The 19,238-nt window shown below is 33.1% G+C and overlaps 1 protein-coding gene across 4 annotated transcripts; it reads right to left on the bottom strand.

Annotated features, from left to right (window-relative positions):
- Positions 1-388: 388 nt before the first annotated feature.
- Positions 389-18,626, bottom strand: LOC114712365 (uncharacterized). 4 transcript variants are annotated; one of them, XM_028896887.1, is made up of 5 exons: positions 18,616-18,626; positions 5,655-5,822; positions 4,437-4,514; positions 1,688-4,361; positions 389-852 (listed from the first exon to the last, which is right to left on the bottom strand). In XM_028896887.1, the coding sequence occupies exon 4, from the start codon at positions 4,334-4,336 to the stop codon at positions 2,252-2,254; it is 2,085 nt and encodes a 694-aa protein (XP_028752720.1). In that variant the 5' UTR covers positions 4,337-4,361; positions 4,437-4,514; positions 5,655-5,822; positions 18,616-18,626; the 3' UTR covers positions 389-852; positions 1,688-2,251. The 4 variants fall into 4 exon arrangements, with proteins under 4 accessions (XP_028752720.1, XP_028752719.1, XP_028752722.1 ...); XM_028896886.1 differs by lacking the exon at positions 18,616-18,626 and having other exon boundaries at positions 5,655-5,878; XM_028896889.1 differs by lacking the exon at positions 18,616-18,626 and having other exon boundaries at positions 1,714-4,361; positions 5,655-5,878.
- Between the last annotated feature and the right edge of the window lie 612 nt (positions 18,627-19,238).

Below are 19,238 nucleotides of genomic sequence, written 5' to 3'. Positions count from 1 at the left end.
TGACGTAGCAAGTGGTTTATTTATATATAGATTTTGCGATTGGCCAATACTGCTGGAGACAATAAGAATAGCAGGATTGATATAAGTTAGCTTAAGGAACGATACAGAATTAGAGATGGAGTGAAGCATTCGGTTGCTACCTAGGCTTCTATTATTTAACACTGACACTTTTCACTATTGATGATTTATCATTGTTAAATTCTGTAACGAACTAAACATTTACTATTCAGGATTGATCCTCTGGTAAATCAAAATTTTATATTGACTATGGAGCTCACAAATCACAATGACTGAAAATGAAATTTTGTTAAATATCAACTTAATAATAAACCAATCCGTTAATCCTTCAATTATATATGAATTGTTCCGCAATCCATTCACAAGGTCATGATGTAAACTGAAATTAGAATCAGTGCCACGACGTGTACAAATTGTCCAAAGTTACAGCTATAAACATCAGGACAGTTTAAAAGCCAAATTACATTAAGCTAGATAAGTAAAAGGCATCAAATTGATGCTTAAGCAACAAAATCTAGACCAACAAAATTCTACAAGTCTTCATACATTATGCTAAATAAGGTCATGATGTAAACTGAAACTACAATCAGTGCCACAACGTGTACAAATTGTCCAAAGTTACAGCTATAAACATCAGGACAGTTTAAAAGCCAAATTACATTAAGCTAAATAAGTAAAAAGCATCAAATTGATGCTTAAGCAACAAAATCTAGACCAACAAAATTCTACAAGTCTTCATACATACGCATTCGTTCTCCTTGTACGTCCCCGCACAATGCATAAATTTCAAAAGTCGGCTAAAGGCCTGTTTCCGAATGTGGCAACTCCTAAAATCTGTCCAGGAAAAAGAACTTTAGATATTTGAAAGTACTAAACTTTATAAAAAAAATATACTAGCTACTATTAATCAAAAGTTGAGCATAACGGAATAGTCCATATTTATAAGGTTCGAAGCAACTATAAACAAGGAAAACATATTGCAATTATAGACGACAGGAAACTACATATATGTTCATTGTGCTTGCAAGATCCCAGAGGAAAAATAATGCTACGAATGAACCCTAGTATTCTTGGCAAATGTAATTTTAATAATGAACTAATATTCTCATCAAGTATATAGAAAGTTGAACATTCATTCTGTTTGTTTACACAAATAAAAGCGTGAAAAAGAACATTTAAACCCTCTGCTACTAAGCCAAAAGTAGCGTAATATAGCAGGAATGAAATTAGCAGCATCGTAAATTAATTAATAGCGACTGAAAGCTTTTGAGAAGATCTATTTTCAAATACACTCAAAAGCTTTAACTATCATGCAGGAAAAAGATAATATTCTTGATTTGCATCTATGCATCTATGCATTAATAACATCAGCAAAATATTCAAGCAATATACTAGTTTAGGTTCTTCTGAGTCTGTAACTTATAAACCAGCATAATAATTTGCCCCTTTTGATAACAAATTAATACCATTAAATATATAATAAGTAAATCAACAACACAATTCCCAAAATCCCAATGCAATTGTAAAATTATAAAATGACATAATTTGTTATCCTATGCATCACAGTATAACAACAATTAAAAAAAACCATATCCATATAAGTGCTGTAGATAAATGGTTATCAATCTATCACTAGTTAGAAATAATTATAGTTTGGTGAAGAAATAACCTCAGGTTCTGTCAACAAAAATCAACCTGGAGCATAGTGCGCGGCGGGGTCACTTGCTGGTTGCCTTTTGGATTTCAGTGCGAATGGAATGAGTTGAAGCCTTCCTTCCATTTAAACATATGTGTCTTTAATAGATTAAATGCCCTCAAATCACAATGTCCAAATTTCGCATTAGACGTCGACTCAGTAGAGTGAATAGCATCATCAGATATCCCTTGACCCACTGACTCGGACTTCTCATTGGAAACAGCCTTGTTCTCCACAGCATTAAAAATTAATGTGTGATGAATCTTATACTGAGAAATAAAGTTCCTGCGAAGATCCGTCGCAAGCCATTCAAATATATTAGGACGATAAAGCAAGAAATGTTTTGGTCTAGAAGAATCAACCCATGTCTCTTCTGCATCATCATCAGGGGATACCGCAAGATCATCAAACTCAGAACCAAGAGCTGAAACAGATATCTTATTGGCCACCTTCATAACTTCTTTGCATTGAAGCTTAACCTCCTCTTCTACTGAAAATTTATGATCTTCCCAATCTGAAGAAGACCCTTCGTAAAATTTATGAAGCACAAGAAGAAAAGCAAGAGGAAGAATCGGATGCTGGATCCCCAATATCATCATTATGCTGGACCTCATTGGAATTTTTGTTATCATCATTATGCTGAACCTCATCGGAACTCTTATTATCATCATTATGCTGAACCTTGTTAGAACACTTATTGCTGCGGGGCGACGATTTCCTCAAGAAAAAGGGAGGTAATTTATCAAGATGTGGAACTGCTAGAAATTCCAAAGATGCAAAGGATTTTTGAGACTTTGAAAATGCCAGTTGTAATATATGCAAAGGCAATTTAGCCCACAATCCTCTTATAGCAACCTCATAGAGGCTTGATGATGGCTTTACATCTTCAAATAAAGCAATAGTTGTAGAAGATCCAGAGAAGCCAACCCTACAAGCTTTCAGCCTCTCGCACAAGGCCTCATCATGCACATCCTTGACAAGTGGTTTCTTCTGTTTTAGTTTTTCAACCAAGAGTTTAGTAAGGTTACCTTCTGAATATGAACAAAGGTAGTCTAATTTCAGGAACACAGAACTCTTGCGAAACTTGTATTTCTCATCACCATCAGAAAACAAATATCTATTGAAATGCACCCCCTGTCCATTGCAATTTTTCAACCTTTTATTAGTAGCCCAAGACGCTTGATATCTCTGTAATTCAAGCTTTCCTGATGACATTAGTCTTATCAAAGTAAAACCACCATACTCATCTTGTTCACAGCATGAGGCAAGATCAATGTCCAGAATGCTAAACCCCAAAACCATGTCTTTCTTCATCCGCCAGTCAATCCCTCTAGGAAGCTCTTCTTTTGATAGCTCTTCTGTTAGGAGACAACTTCCACAACGACAATAATCACCAGATATCGCAATCTCATATGGAAGCTCCCACGCATAGAAGGTCTTGTTAGTCTCTGAAAACTTTAAAGTAGAAGATCCTTCTTCAGATGGCAATGAAGACCCATAGCAGAAGAAATTGAAGGTTTCATTAAAAAATGACCCCAATATGATGCAAAATCCAGTTTTTGAAGCCAAATCAAATGTATCTTTCCTAGAATGTGACCTTAGCTGAGACAAGCTTACCAAATTTATGTAGGTAGGATTATCAAGATCATGCGACCACCGTATTATAGGCATCATTTGCTTTCGCACGTCACATAAAAGTAAAAAATTGTTAGAGGCCACAATAAAGTAGAAGTTATCAGGACCTGCTCTTGAAAGTGCCAGAAACTTTTCATTTTGAGCTTGGGCATGCATTTGCAACAACTCAATCTTCAATAGACAACTTACAGCATATGTACCATTCGTCCCATCAACTAAAAAGACCGCATGAGAAGTTGCTACAATGAAAATTCTCGGATTCCAACTGAATTCACAACTCACCCAAACAGTATCTTTAGAAAAACCCGAACCTTGCCATTTCAACCTAGTTCCTTTAAAATTTGGAGGACTCTCTTTGCCATGCTCTAAATCAAACAAAAACAGCTCTCCACTTTGTAACAAAACAAGAATCTCATTAAATATATGGGGACTCCAGCAAGCGTGAACAATAGAGCAATTCTTAAAAGTTTTGCCGCCGTTGTGAATAATACGGGGTGTCTCTAAACATAAACCGTAGCGGCATACAGAAAACCAATGAACAGTGTAGCGTGTAGAAACCAATAAATACCGAACAATATAAGAAGACTCATCCCAATTATCAATTGGGTTAACTACAATCCTTAATATCCGATCATATACTCCGCTGGAGACTTGAAAAATGCTATCAATATTAAGTTTAACATGCATATCTAAACCTTCAGGATGGACCATTAGATAGCCAACTCGCTCAAAATTATTACCAGTTGGAAAGAAGAGAAGAACACCATTTCCATATTTGAGAATCTCAAGGTGGTTGTAATGCAAGGCAGAGGGGATATGAATAGGAGGGGGTAAGAGAGAAGAGGAGAAGAAAAGTCGGGTTAGGGATTGAGGGTTGGGGTTGAAAATGAGGGGACCTAATGAGGATCCTTCAGAATCTGAAACGAGCAAGGGTGCATGAGATGAAAAAACTGGGAAGTAGGACTTCCAATCTTGTGAGAAGTTCATTGCTTGAGAAAAGTTAAAACAAAACCTGCAAACACACCAAGGAGTGAGGCCTCAAGGAAGGAACTAACGAAACAAAGTGGTTAGTGCGTAAGCTACGTACAATGGAAGTTGCAAGTCTTCAAGCTAGGTCTAAAAATGAGGCTTTTTGTGAAGATACTTGTGAGAATTAAACGAAGCCCTGCATTCCAAGCACTGATTACTGTGAGAAAAGGACAAAATGAATAGCACGTAGAAATATGTTCATAAATCAATTTAGGAAAAATTTAGGAAAATTTTGTAAAATAACTTATGAAGAAAAGTCATTGCAGATAATCCCTCTTTCAGATTTTCCATTTAAAAAATGAGAGTGGAAGGGATTTCTTGCAGCCTGATAAATATAAGGAAAATATTACATTTGTAAAATACAAATGAGTGAACACCTAAGATGTAATTTACATGTTTAGCTTCTTGTTGACGATGATTCAAATATATAACAATGATATATATAGACACACATATCTGTGTGTGTATGTGTGAAATACATTATCATGCACAGCGTCAAAATGAGCGCGGACAGGATTCTTTACAGCCTGATAAATGTAATGAAAGTAAGGAAAGTATTATATTCGTAAAATACAAGTCAACAACTAAGATGCAATACTGTTGATGATGATTCAAATAACCCGTGAAAACCAAAGAATGTCCAAACAGCCAGCCACAAATAAGGAAACACATACATCAGTTACAAGACAAAAAGAGGGAAAAGGACAAAAACTAGAGAAGGAGAAGGAGAAGGAATGAAAAGCAGTATTATATTTTCTGTTTTCTTTTTTTTTTGGGGATTTCTTTTCAACATAAAGCAATGGAGATTCTAGTTCAATTCAACAACAATCAAAATAACATGAGCACAGCAAGAGTTCAATTACAACAAACATAAAGGCAGCAATGGGAAGATTCGAAATTGAATTGATTCAGATTTTTAATTACTTAAACAACAACTTCCACAAAGTCAACACTGTGAAAAATGCAGAATCTCCACCACATATTATATCTCAAAGTTGGTCAATTTTTCTAAGAATCAGTAACATCATTCTGACGTTTTTTTTTTTTTTTCTCTCCCCAAATTTAGCTCTCTTCTCTTCTCACTTATCAGATCAGCATTTTCAACATCAAGCAAGTTCAGTGTTCAGATTCCATTCCACACAGAGTAGCTTAATCCGAAAATCAAAATAAAATAAGAAAAACAAACATACGGGGAGCTAGAGGCGACGGAGGGGAAGATGAGAAGGAGGAGATCGGACGAGGACGAGACTGAAAGTGGGGGACCAGGGGAACTTACGTGTCAGCGTCCTCCAACTCGAGAGGACCCGGGGAGCACGGAGGAGGTCACGTCGTGTTGAGGGCTCTGCTGCGTGTCCTTGTCAACGGTGAGACTGTGGGAGACTGAAGATTGGTGATTGGGTGGCGGCTGGCGACTCGGAGAGAGAGGAGAGCTGGAGAGATGGAGCTCGACACCTACTGAACTGAAAGTGAACAGAACTGAAGGAAGAGGAAATGGGCGCGGGAATATGGATTGAGGCGGGAGGGTCGCGCCTTTTTTTCCCGCCCTCCGCCCCTGTCCCCTCGCAAGCAAATATACAAAAATACTAAAACTTTTATTAAAGTGCTCCCACCACCATAAATTGTTGAGATACAAATAGAGCCGGTCGGGCGGACCGCCGTTTAAACCCGTTTAAGTCACGGGCCGGGCTTGTATTTTGGAGCCTTGAAAGGGAAGTCAGGCTTAAAAGGGCCAGTCCTGTAGGGTTGAAAAATAAACGGACCGGCCCTGTAGGGCCACGAGCCGGCCCGTTTAAGCCCGCCAATATTTTTCTAAAAATTTTTATATTTTTTTCTTAACTTAAAAAGGAAAACCCTAACATTTTACACATAATATACTCTTAGTTTTACTTACCCCCACCGCTCATACAAATGGCATTCACAAAAAAGAAATCACCATAATTCTAAGTATATTAACAAAAATGTGTTATTATTTATAAGTTGTCAAAACCTATTAAAATACTGTATGTGTTATTTTACAATCTTTATTTATCATTCTTTCATATTTTTTATACTTGAAATAGAATTGGTTAAAAAATCTTTTGAATTAAAATAAAGATCTATATCATTTTTATAGTTAGAAACAAATTTAGAACTAGGGATGATGAACTCTTTTCTATTTTGTCAGTAGGACAAACAATTATTTTTTATGTATACTATGTTTGTTAGTTAAACTTTTTTGTTAATTATTTATAATTAAACAAGATCATCCATATTGTAATTATTTACTGAACTTAGTGTTTATTTAGTTGTTTATGTCTGTCCTCTATTTAGTTTGTTCATTCAATAGACTCTATTACACTGTGATAGATGTTTTGACATAATGATGTTTATGTTTGTGACTTATTTTTATTTATTTATATCTTTTATTAGTAATTTTATTGTTTTATTTTTATTATTTCGATAAAATAGGCAAAAAAAATAATAATAATACATTTTAGTTAAACGGGTCAAAAGCCCGCGGGCCAGCCCGAGCCCGTTATCTCACGGGCCGGGCTTGGAAAATGCTTCATTTTTTGAACTCAGACTTAAACGGGCCGGCCCGTTTAAGCCCGAGCCCGTGACGAGCCGGCCCGTTTTCCCAGTGCTAATACAAAAATATTCATAAATTTATAAAAATAGAGCAAAAATAACATACTTATTAAAGTTACCTAACGGTCGTTATTTTTTGTAGCGAAGCTCATGTTAATTTTATTAAGCTTTAATTAAATATTAAAATATTAATCTTTAATTTATAGATTTAAAATAAAACCAAATGGAGATGTTCTAATATTAGCAACCCGTTTTTCAATATATAAAAATACTGCTCCTCCGGTCCTTAATATAGGACCTAAACTTATTAGAAGCATCAAAATTATCAAAATCTAGCCCTATCATCAAGAACCAGCTCTTGCTAAAAATGTATTCCTAGGTACACAATTATGAAATCTTTCACAAATCATCTCAAAATCACTTGATTCTCATTCCTTTCAAACTTTTAAATATTATTCTAATATCAATTTCATCTTTCCGTAACCTATCAATTCCTTGTAGCATGTCCCCTTAGGATTTCAAGCTCTCAAAATCTAACAAAATCCATAACCAAACTCAACAACAACAAAGATAATGGAAACTAAATCAAAAATCATGAACATATCATGTTTGGAGCTTGATCTTGCATGGTTTTCCTTACTGTTTCTCTTCTCCTTCTTCCTCTTCGATCTTTGCCCCCTTCCTCTTATCATGACTGAAATCTTAGTATAAATGGAGAGGGGAGATATTTATAAAAATTTGCTTAAATATTAGCTTTTGATTTTGAATGTGTGTAACTTGATCTTAGTCATTCATTTAATCTCTTTGGCCATATGTCCTTATCTTTTTTATTCTTACCACCTAATCCTTTTAGGTGTCTCTTTTATTCAATAAAAGTGTCACTTTATAGAACACATCACATGCCACCTATCACATATGTGAAGAAAGTATAATATTTTATTATATGATTTTATTCTTTTAAACCTGACCCTTAACAAAGTGTATTATTTTATTCATTTTCCTTCATCAAATTTACAGTAAAATAGGGAGGAAAATATGGAGAAATTTATTCTCCCTTATACCCTTGACAATTCATCCACTTATTTTATGATTTTATGTCATATCAGGTACTTTTTCAGGTCCTGACTTACTTGGTAGTTCTGAGACATGTTCTGATACCCTTTCCTCATTACAATTAGGTTCACATGGCATTATATATGCTTGCCATGGAGGGAGAAATTTCTTTCCCTCTATCTTTCATAAAAATAGTTAATAATATTTATTTCAAAGTAAACTTGACTAAATTCTTTCTATCGGTCCATAACTCTGAAAATCTATTTATAGGTACCAATACTATTTTTTTATCATGAAAAATTTTTCTAATTTTTCTCAAGTCAAAAGTCAACCCATAAACAACTTTTTTTGATTTTTCTTGGATAGTGTATAATTAGGTTTTAAATTCCATTAAATCTAACCTTTTTGTTTTTTGGGGATGAAATCATTTTTAAAACCTGTGATAATTTCTCAAGTATTTTTCTTCATCTTTCTCCAATTATCTAAGGCCTCCTTGTATTTCAAAATAATTCAATTTTGGCTAATATTTATAATTAATTAAAACCCTAGGAATTTTATGAATTTACTTCAAGGGTATTTTCATCATTTTTCAGCCCCTTATGAGCCTCAAAACCTCTTTCCTATTTTTCTAGAATTTTTTAGAATTTTTCTAAGATTTTTGGCATACTTTCCATCATTGTTCTTTTTGGCCCGAAACTTTCTGAATTTACGGTTAAGTCCCTGCTTGGGTTCAGCCTTTGGAATCATCTCACTGAGATTCCTAGTGCAACCTTTTTGCCCTTTATCATCTCCAATTCCCATACTCAAGTCCTTGAGATTTTCTTGGAGTTTCTAACTTGTTTTTGTGGTTCTCGAAAACTCTTGCTTTATGATTTGGTCCTTAAGAAACCTCTCGTTCTTCTAAGGAATTTTTGAAAATCTTGTCAAAAAGGGTCTAGTAAACTACCCATTTTAGACTAATTCTAATACTTCTATACCCAAAATTCATGACGTTATACGACCAGCCTTACTTTATGTTTGTTAAGGCTGCCATTACAGTTGTATTTTTTTGTGAGCATCCATTTATAGCCAACTGCGGTTTTTTCCTTTGGCAACTTTGTTAGGTACCATGTTTCATGCTTCTTTAAGGCTTCCATTTTTCTCATGGACTGCTTTGCTCCATGCTGAGATTTTTAAAGCTTCATGAACATCCCTTGGGACCTTTTCTATTGATTATAAAGGCCTTCATGGTAGGTGTGAACACCCAATTTTGTCCGAGCCCACAAAAAATATTAAATGTAAATGAATTTAAAAAAAAAGAAAAAAAAAGAAAAGATTAATATCCTCCTTGATTCTTTCATGGAGGCTAAGTTTGAGAAGTCCACCATGTGACAAATAAAAAAAATAAAATTAAATAAGAATATCCCTCTTATAATAAATAACAATAAAATAAAAGATAAGAATTAAAAGCCAATTTAGATAATGTAAGGTGGACATATTAAGGAAGGGAATAAGATAAATCAAAAAATAAAAATAAAGATTTCTCATTTAAGACTATTGGCTCCTCAATTTAGAAACATATTTTGGAGTCATAATAGTAAAAAAATTGAAAAAAATAAAAATTAAAATAAAAAATCACATTTTGATGATGATTTGCTGCTTAAATAGGAAGTTACATTATGAGTCATAATTAAGAAAGATTAAAAAACAAAAATTAGAGAAAAATTGAAAAACCCTAGGTAGAGCCTATAAATAAGAAGTAAGGGCTAGAGGAAGATACTCAGAATTTCCCGATGAAAAGGGGGCAAGGTAGAGAGCTTTTTTGTCATCTTATTTCATGGCAATGAGTTGAGTTGGGGAAAGAGAAAGGAAGGTTAACTAGAGAAAAGTTATTTGTTCATCTTCTTCTTTCTTCTGCCCAAGAAAAGCCTATGCTCTTATGCTATTTATCACATTTGTAAGCTTGAGTAGTGATGGCTGGAGGGTTGAATCCAACATGATTTTAATTAATTCTCACTATGCCCTTTCTCTTTGATTTGTTCAAAATATACCCTTATCTATTTATCTCCCATATATACTCGCTTTGATATATACTTTCTTCTTTTTTTATTTTCATTTTATTTCATTTATTCTATTGTTGATTCATGTCTTATTCCTAATATGTGTATATAGTTTTTTTTAATTATTATTGGCTTATTATATAATGTATTCTTTTTTTAGCAAATTGACAAGTGAAGCATCAAGTATAATTTCATTCATATCTATTATGTTTAACTTGAGTTTCATGTTGATTTATTTTTGAGTGTTTTTTCTTTTTGTTTTTGAAAAAGCTTCTCTTTTTAAAATCTATACCATGTGAGGTTTTCAGAACCTCCGCAGGTATCTAGATTCATTAGTAAACCATGTGAGATTATGGGGGTGTCCGTAGAAATATCAATATGGTTGTGCAAATTTTCCTTTTGAAATAAAAAGAAAGAAAATAATTTTGGCATCATGTTTATAAATAAATAATAGAATGGAAAATCTTTTTAAAATATATACATATAATCTCAAAATGGTTTTTCATAGCTGTGTGAGGTTTTTAGAACCTCCGCAAGCTCGAATGATTATCCTCCCATGTGAGGTTATGAGAACCTTCGCAAGGAGGATAATCCGAAATTTCTTTGAAAAAATATTTTCTAAGTAAAAATACAAAATATGTTTTCATGTATTAAAAAATACAAACTCACCAAAAAAAAACACCTTTTTTTAATTGAATAAATATTTTCTAAAAATTACCAACTAAGTAACATGCATTTTTATCCCCAAACTACATGAGTTTTATAAATATGTAATAGGATTTTATTTTTCCCTTTTTGTGAATAAATTTTTTTCCTTTTTCTATCTTTTTTTTTTATTTATAATAAGAAGGCCAAATTATTTTGAGTAGCTGACTTAGGGTAATCGTTCTCTTGAACAGGTGTTGTAGAGTGTCTAATACCTTCCTCACACACAATCGGCTCTTGACCCCTATCTGGTTTCGTAGACCACATATTTTTAGGCTTCCAAAATTAACCTTTTAAAATTTTCGTGGTGACTCCTCTTTCTTTCCTTTTTACGGGATGACTAGGATTTGGGCACGACAGTAGGAGATAATCTTTCACATGAGACAAAGTTAATTATAGGATGCTTAATACAAGATCTTCCCTCATTCCCTAGCGCTATTAGCCACCATAGATAATTCTCTTAGGGATTTGAGACTGCAACATAAAAATAGGAAATTTAGAATTGACTAATGGCCCAACAGTCTAGTAGAAACATAGAGAGGATAACTTTTAAAGTGAAACCCAGCCAGGGACAAGACAGTCATTTTGAAAAATTTCAGTCCAGAAAAGAGCAAAAGAGGAAATTATGCTCAAAATTCCTAAAAATCTCTAAAAATTCATTAAAAAAATAGAATAAAAGGGTCTAGAATAGTGTTTGAGGCCAAAAAGATGAAAACACCATGAAAATAATTTATTTAGAATTTTTTGTCATTTCAGGAAATTTTGGCTAACTAGAAAAAAATTGACCAAAATAAATTATTTAAAATATACAAAGACCTTAATAATTCATAAAAAAATGAGAAAATTAGATGAGAGGTTATTGTAGATTATAAAATTGTTTTCGGCCTCTGAAGATGTAGAGCTTAGCTTTAAAAATATTTAAAGCCTAATTTGTTGATAAAAAGTTGATTTTAGGAAAAATGAATAGAATGAGTTACAGGTTGAATTTTGTCATAAGAAAAATATGAGAACATCTCCTTAATAAAAAGGGAATTATTGGTGCAAAAAAAAAATTTTAGAAGTACTGGATTTAATAAGATAAAAAAATGCAATTGATATCATGAGATTACCCAAAAGTTTAGTGGGACAAAATTTTTTCCTATTTTTCTACATAAAATGATGCCAAAAATTGGTGGAAGAACACAAATGGAATTATACAATTTTTCAAGGGTGAAATTGGAAGAAAATGATTAAATTAATAAAAATTACTATTTTCACACATATAGAATAGATGGCATGTGATGTGTCCCATAAAGTAGCAATTAGATTAAATAAGTAGGATATCTAAGTGGTTTATGTGGCAAAATCACAAGGGGATTAGAGCAAGATGATGACAAGTGTTAGAAGTAAATGGTAACTTGAAGAAATTACCATGTGGTAAATTTTTGGACTAATTTGATATATACAACCTCCCTCTTCCATGGCCTAAAGTTTGGGCCAACTAAGAGCAAGAAAGGGAGGGAAAATTTTAGCCAACTAAGAAAGAAAAAGGAGGAAGAGAAGATCAAGCCAAACCTACGTGAAATTAAGTCCTAAATCAAGATAAGAGCATAGATTTCCTTCTAGTTTAAGATGCCATATGAATTAATGGTTTTAAATATGATTTTGATAGAAGCTGAGTTTGAAACCCTGAGTATAGGTGTCGTCCAATTTGAAGTGAGATGAGATATGAATAATTCAAAGCTTGCATATAGATTAGAGGATAGAAAATGGTTTGAAAATAGTGTTTAGACCTTGTTTTTAGCAGAATTTCAATGGGTGAAAATTCTGCACCATATTCAGCCAAACCTGGTTCTTTGAGTTAGGGTTTGATTTTTATTAATTTGATACTTTCAATGAGTTTAGAAGGTAAAATTGTATAGGGATATGTGGAGAATGTAACAACCCCCGTAATTCATGGTAAATAAACATTTTCAAAACGATAATTGCTTTAAAAGGCTAACCATGGTAGAAAGGACAAACCTAATCAAATAGAAATCTACCATAGTCAATCACAATCCAAATCTTTAACAGAGTAATAGCTACTGTTCTAGAATAGTAAAGATAGTTAATCAAATCAAAAAGGATCAACATTTGATTTTTCATGTATATATCAAATCCATCAGCAATACTCTGAAATCTCAAATACAATTAAGACCAATTGTAAATGGGCTAGGGCATTTGAAGTCCACCAAAATAACTACCACTACTGCCCATTATCAATTGCAATCAAAATAACAATCACATGTGTCCAAAAAGAGCTCCGCCCAATAGTACAAGTCTAGAATGCAGCGGAAAGGCTATGATAATGTTAACTAAAACAAAAAGGCCCTAAAGTTTGGCAATATACATCAGTCAAATCATGTATATCAAAAATAGAGGCTATACAGAGTGGAAAGGAAAACTCAAGCCTCGGACACCTTCCCCTTGGGACCAACACCTGAACCCTCGCCTGAAAAATGTTAAATAACCACGGGGTGAGTCAAATTGACCCAGTAACCACAATTCCAATTCAACAAGTATCCAGGGAGTGATTACAAGATAGCTAAGCGGGCAAAGTACAATTTCAAATAACATATAAGTTAAACATCTTTACAGAAAACAATATATAATAATTCAAAAAGTAACTTGCATGCATAAAACTTCATCAACCATCCTTATAACCTCCTTGTAACCTCTGACAGAACCCATGGGCTATTCACACATAACAGGATTCGTCTCTTTTACAAGACTGCACCAAGCTCTCCAATAATGAGGTGTAACTCGGCCAAAAGTTACAGAGCTCATATCGAACCATGGGTTCCCTTTCTTTGGAATATAGACAGGTGTCATGTCCCTTGGGCTGACCCTTGACCCGGCTAAAGGAAAGGTGATACCGAGGGCCCTAAGAATGTTAATGCCAACCACTGGGCGCCAAGTGGCGGCTATACCACGTGGTATAAATAATCAGACCTCCCACAACTACATTTCAGCACAACCAACACAGCCCAATCCAACCATCCAATTCCACACAATTTCATATCCATAAAGTATTCTCGGATTCAATAATCAAATTTGTTCAACATCAACAAGATATTCATAAGATGAAATAATTCATGCCCACTTAACTAATAAATTTAACGAAACATAACTCTTGATATAGATATATAAATTACTTTTCATACAAAAATCACCATAACACATATTGATAACATTTATAATATCAACACATGCTTATAATTACATCAACAAGCATACAAGGTAAATTAGAAAGTGGTTACCTTAAGTTCTTGACACAAGAACTAAAAGTAGGAGGATTCAAACCCAAGAGCCTAAACCAAGCTCACTCTACAATAATAAATTGATAAACATATATTAATATAAAAAGACTAATTAATATAGCATTAGAATAGTTTATTAACTAAATCCCCATAATTGGCTTGCTTAAAAAATTATCTTTAGAAAAATAATAATTCATCTATTCCTCCAAGTTACAATTCCTAATACTTCCCAACTCTATTTCTCTCATTCACATCATTAATAAGAATATTTCCTTCAAATCATCCAAAAATCTCCAAAAAGTGTTTACTTTAACTCTTAGAAAAATAATCATGTACCATCTATGCCTCCAATCATTATTACAATTCTATTCCCTTCTTCCACTAATCATTTCCCATTCATTAGAATCAATAACTTATAATATTTTCCTCAATTTCCTCCAAACACCCAACTTCCACTAATTAAAGTCTCCCCAAGAATCATCAACATTACTATTTCAACAACAATCCTCAAAGTTTAAGCATTGGATCCTCAATATAACCTCAAATGAACTCAACTAAGAGATAAATTTCGAAATTGATATCATCATTAACACAAATCATAATTTCCCAACCAAACCCTAACTTATATTGTCTCAAATCAATCATCCAACTATAAATCTAAGTCATAAGGCTTCTATTCTAACCCCATCAGCTCCATTAATATCCTAATACTAAATTAGAAACCTTAAAAATTAAAAATCTAACAAGCCCTAATAAACTTTATTTTCTGCCATAAACTTACAGAAATAAAAAAGAAAAAGCTAAATAAAAAATATAGGATGAAGATGACTTACCTAAATAGCTTATAGGTACCCAAGTAAAGCCCTTTTCTATTCCTCACACTCACTCACTCTCGCTCACTATTGCGCAGCGGCAGAGAAAGGACACGAACAGGGGAGGAGGAAAAGGGAGGTGGAAAAGGAAGTGGGCGTGCGCGACTCTTCAAATGAAACGGTGAGGCGGAGGAAAACACATTCAAATAGTGGGTCACGTGACCCACTATTTCACTCCAAATTCCCACCCTTTTTTTTTTTTTTGAGATTAAGGGAAAGGGCACGGGATCAACCCTCCCTTTCCTTCAACCGAACAGTGGGTGGCCACGTGCCACCCACTGTTATAATATATTATATTATATATAATAATAATAAAATATAATATCATACGTATATTTTATTTTTTTTATTGTTTTTTATATATATAATTTATATATTACTAAAATTATAATTTTCAAGTTATTCAATAAGATTTAATTCTAATAATATTAACTAATCTTATAACCATATAACTTAAATCCTATAATAAGATAAAGAAAAAATGGAATGTTACAGAGAACATGTGTCTAGAAGCATTAAAATTGAAAATAAACTTTTGAACTCTAATGCATACCTCCTGGCCACAGCCAAAAATGAGGGAAGGAGTTGGATTTTAATAAATCTAAGTCCATGTATGGATTCTACATGAAAAATGTCACATCCCACCAAATTTAACATTGATAGAAAGGATGAAAAATTTGGTTAAGGGCCAATAGGGAAAGAATATTAGTTAAGAAAACTAGACATGGTGTGAGATCCAAAAATGGTCCAGACCGACATTTTCAAATTTATTAATCCACGAAGGGCAAAATGGAAAAATTTGAGAAAAATTATAGAAAATCTTCTAAAAATGGAAAATTGTTTATTTAGAGGTTTTGAAACCTTAATGGAGGCCCTAGAGGTGAAATTGATGTGAAAATGAATTATTACGAAATTTCCCGAGCATAGAGGATTTTAGGAAAATAGTGAAAAATTGAAGGAAAGTAATTATTTTAAATAGCTAGAGGCCTCAATAACCCTGAGAGAAATATGGATTAATTATTTAAATATTTATGAAAATTTATAAAATTAATTTCAGACCTTGGAAGCACAGGAATTAATTTTAGAAAATTTATTTTCCTGCAATTTTACCGATAAAGGCCTCATCGGGAAAAATTCAAAATAAATAGTTAGAGATGGAAAAAAATCCTAAAATTTTCAAATCATATTCTTATATGAAAAGAGGATTTTTCATGAAAAGAAATGTTTTGGAGGTCTAGAAAAATTATGAAAGGTTACAAGTGAATAGTAACGGATCAAAGTTCAAAATAGTTTTGGATTGTGATATAATTTGTAAGCCATCTTTTTGAGCAATCCTAGACCATAATTAGGCCCCACATTGGGCCAGAAAAGGCCCAAATTTTGTGCAAATAGCGGCCCAACAATTAAATTAATTTAAGCCCAATTTCAACCAAAATATCAGTAGGAATGTTCTAGAGACTCAACACTTGTCATGATCTGAAAATTTGAAGGTTGGATGGCAGCCACATGGCCATTTTTGCTAGCCAAAGTTCAGCCATTGATGGGGAGGAAAGGTCAAAATTTTTTTTGTTTATAAATACCCCCTCATATTGTAATAATTCAGCCAAAAATAGAAAGGTATAGGGGAGGTGCTGCCAAATTGAATTCTTGACCTTGAAAGAGAGTCTCCAACTGTGCAATTGAAGGGGAAAACGTCAAGCTTTGATCAATGGTTGATTGAGATAAGTTTGAGCTTTGTTTTGGTTAAGTTCAAAGCTTGTTTTAGTTGGAAATTTAACTTATTTTTCCAAGGTTGCATGCTGTCCAAAATTCAATCAACATGAAGAATGATTAGGAAAGGATAGAAACCATGATTTAAGGCTTGAAATTACGTGCTTAATTGATATTTGGATTAGATTTTGGAAGAAAATCAAGATAGGATTCTTAATGGTTCAATTCGACTACTATGTTATCTTGGTGTAAGAGTTTGTTTCAAGATGTTTTGATGATTCCAATGAGTTCAAAAGGTATTTTTATGTAAGAAAACACTAAGGACAAGTGTTTGAAATCATTGGAATCAAAAATGAAATTTTTAGAACATATATAGCCCAATTAAGCCAAAACAGATTGAGAGAGGAGGAGTTTGGTTTTCACAAATCTGAATAGATATTTGAATTTTAAATGAAAAATGGTGTTGGAATGGATCAAGAGGTTTTTGGAAACAAAGAGGGAGTAATTGTGTCAAAAATCAAGGAAAAATGAGTTTAACAAAGCTTAATGTCAAGCATTAGTGTCTATGCTTGAATTATTGATAAATTGGAATGTTTTTATGTATGAATTGATAAGTTTTGTGGAGAAAAAATAAGGAGAACATTGACCCCTTGAAGAGGCCGAATTATACTAAGTAAGTAAGGTAGCATTGAATTATAATTTGATTGTTTATCTTGCTTGTGTAATGTGTTTATGTTGATTACTTGAATTGAGGAATTTATATTGTGGCATTTGTTAATTTTATGACAATTGATATGCTTTGGCTAAGTGCATTGTAATATGTCAATGTCAAAGTGTGGATGCTTCCTCTTTTGACCTACTGGGTAGCATGATTTTTATGTGACTTGAGGATGTCTTGAAGTTCTATAATATATCACATTATGTATTACTCAATTTATATAATGATTATAGTTCATTGCTACTGAGATTTCTCTGAAATCTCATTCTCTCTTATGTCACATTATGCATTACTAGGAAGTGGATCAAGTATGGAAAAAGGGCAAGGAATTGGTGATGAGTTAAGGAGGCCATGGAAATTTTATGACATTGTACAAAGTTTATGTTGTAGATTGATGAATTTTGAGATAAGTTTGTAACGAGTAAAGATACGCTATACTTTAGCATTATGTAGTATTGAATGATTGTTCATAATCATGGTTTGGTATGCTTGAATGAGTAGTGCGTGGAAAAGAGATGGGAAAATGGAAGGCAATTGGATTAGGGGATAAAAGTACCCTAAAAAGGGGTATTCTTGTGACGTATAAAATAATGAGCAAATAAATGAATTTGGACTTGAGGTTCGGCGGGCTTATAGATCTTATCCCCAGCTTTAAAAGAAGAGGTAGATCACTAAATTTGGAGTTTTGTGTAAAGAGATATGCCCTTCAAAGATTTGGCCAAAATACTAAAAAATTAGATATTGACCATATGAACAGTGCAACTTGGTGAATTTTTTGGCTCTGTTTTGTGATGATCTGATGCTAATGAATTTTTTTTCCTTATAGTATACATGACAAGCTTCAAACAAAAATTGGAACCACCTCATTTTGATTTTTATACATTTAGTTATGAATTTTCAAATTTGGCCAAAATTTCAATGGATAGTAAACAATACCCGAGGTTCCTCTATGATCTCGGGTCGCAACCTAAGAATCCCACGTCACGACCTGGCAGCACAGATTGCTTTTGTGACTGTCACACCCTACTATCAAATCCACTTAGGGTTTAATTAAAACCATTTTAGATCACCTTGGATGGTTTTGGGCTAAAAGATCCATGAAAAATACTGATTTTTGGATTTTTACTGTTCATCAGGTAAAAATCCAGTTTTTTGGCTCAATTTCAAAAATTAATCATTTGATCTAGAAAAATCAAAATGGAGTGGTTCAAAATTCTATATAAATTCTTTCAAAGAAAAATAATCTTATGAACCAAGTCTATTTGAAAAAGTGTTAGATTTTTGTGAAATTCACCTCTGTCCATTTGGCAAAAATCTTTTTTTCAGATTCTAAACCTTAATTTTGAAATATCATTAAAAATCGTGTAGTTGGCTATTTTTAATGTACTGCCTATCTATTTGAAGCTCATGACGGTAACTTTAAGCATATCAAATTTTATGCAGAGATTCGTTGGGTAACTTAATAAAACATGGCTCTAATTTGGCATCCTGCTTAGGGATTACAGCTCCAACCACACATGCTTATACATAACCAAATATAAATGTTTCCTCATGGTTCCTCACCATATTTATCCTTGAATTTGCAACCTCCCTTTTGATGATTTAGTTTCTAAAATATTAAGTTATATATGGGGGATGAGATTTCAATGAAATCCCAGTAACAAGATTAATCAATCAAAACATCAACATGTATCAATTACAAGGATTCCAACCTTTTGCTATTAATAGGGAACTACTTTACCTCATACATGTAGCACTCTAACATGCAATAGCCAAGGCACATAAAACAAGGAGTATAGCTACATAATCATCATCATCATCATTTAGCTCAACTACATAATAGCACATGAAATTGCATAGCAATCAATGCAACACTCAACATTAAGGTTAATTAAATCTTACTACCTTGATCCAATG

Source organism: Neltuma alba, unplaced genomic scaffold (assembly GCF_004799145.2).
Source record: "Neltuma alba isolate B1F8T4 unplaced genomic scaffold, ASM479914v2 tig00011350_pilon, whole genome shotgun sequence".
NCBI lineage: Eukaryota > Viridiplantae > Streptophyta > Magnoliopsida > Fabales > Fabaceae > Neltuma > Neltuma alba.
This window is presented reverse-complemented; position numbering and strand designations above follow the sequence as displayed.

What these genes read in the sequence shown, in the direction of transcription:
- LOC114712365 (XM_028896887.1), bottom strand. Translation starts at nt 4,336, where the DNA reads ATGAACTTCTCACAAGATTGGAAGTCCTACTTCCCAGTTTTTTCATCT.